The following is a 1,272-nucleotide window of genomic DNA, read 5'->3' as shown; positions in this document are numbered from 1 at the left end:
CATAGCTCCATTTGAGCTGGTTCTGAGCAGCCCCATAGCTCCATTTGAGCTGGTTCTGATCAGCCCCATAGCAGCAGAACACGACTGAGTTGCTCTGATGCATCAAAGGATATTCCACCATCGCCTGGACTCCGTTCTTCCTGAAGATAACGATCCTCTGCACGGGGCCACAGGGGTTGCAGATGGTGTAGAGCACATCCTGGAAGCAAACAAGAGATAAGGGATCAGCATAAGGCACAGCAACAACCCCAAATGGACCCCACAGCCCCCATAAGCTACACAAGCACAGGGCAAAGCAATGGGACAAGCAGATTTAAGGCCATTAAGATGGTAATAGGGTGAGTGAGGACCTGCCCCCCTCACACACTCACTGTTGTGATAGTCAATGGGGCTGAAATGCCATTGGGGTGAATGAGGACCCCCTAACCCCCCCCAGACTCACTGCTGTGATAGAATAAATGGGGTTGAGGTGGCATTAGGGTGAGTGAGGCCTCTCAGGACCCCCATAACCCCCCCTAAATTGATTGTTGTAATAGAGTAAATGGGGTTAAGATGGCATTGGGATGAATGAGGACCCCCCCCCAAGACCCCCATAACCCCCCCTAAATTGATTGTTGTAATAGAGTAAATGGGGTTAAGATGGCATTGGGATGAATGAGGACCCCCCCCCAAACTCACTGTTGTAATAGAGTAAATAGGGTTGATACCATTGGGGTGAATGAGGACCCCCCCCAAAAACTCACTGTTGTGATAAATAGGGTTGATACCATTGGGGTGAATGAGGACCCCCCCCAAACTCACCGTTGTAATAGAGTAAATAGGGTTGAGAATAGTGAAGAGCAACACGTTGTTGACGCCGCGGGAGTCGTCGCTGTCCCCAGGCCTCGATATCTTCTGGCTGGTGGAATAGTTGACGAAGGCCGGATGGCCAGCAATGTAAATCTGGTTGTCAGCCGCGTAATTAACGGCATTGCAGGCACCCAGGATGTCCTCAAACTCCACCAGGGCCTGGCGCTTCTTGGGCATCACCACCACGTAGCTGGAATGATAAGGAGGGAGATAAGGGAGGGAGATAAGAAAGGGCTCAGGAGGAGAGCCAGCCTTATGGGGCTGTGCTGATTTAATGGGGGGCCGTGCTTATCTGATAGGGTCAGGCTTATCTGATAGGGTCAGGCTTATCTGATAGAGCCAGGCTTAGCTGATAGAGCCAGGCTTAGCTGATAGGGCCGGGCTTAGCTGATAGGGCCAGGCTTAGCTGATAGGGCCGGGCTT

General features: G+C 51.8%; 1 protein-coding gene across 1 annotated transcript in view; it reads right to left on the bottom strand.

Moving 5' to 3' along the window:
• LOC107307848 overlaps positions 1–1,076 on the bottom strand; it is a gene marked incomplete at its 3' end in the record, with an annotated part of 9,028 nt that extends 7,952 nt beyond the window's left edge. The window contains exons 1-2 of the mRNA XM_015851351.2: positions 802–1,076; positions 7–199 (exon numbers count right to left, since the gene is read on the bottom strand). Coding sequence (XP_015706837.1) covers positions 7–199; positions 802–1,026 — 418 coding nt within the window. The remainder of the gene's footprint in view (positions 1–6; positions 200–801) is intronic.
• Positions 1,077–1,272: the final 196 nt, after the last annotated feature.

This window comes from Coturnix japonica, unplaced genomic scaffold (genome assembly GCF_001577835.2).
Source record: "Coturnix japonica isolate 7356 unplaced genomic scaffold, Coturnix japonica 2.1 chrUnrandom1080, whole genome shotgun sequence".
Taxonomy (NCBI): Eukaryota; Metazoa; Chordata; class Aves; order Galliformes; family Phasianidae; genus Coturnix; species Coturnix japonica.
Note: the sequence above shows the minus strand (reverse complement) of the source record. Positions and strands in the feature narration are given on the sequence as shown.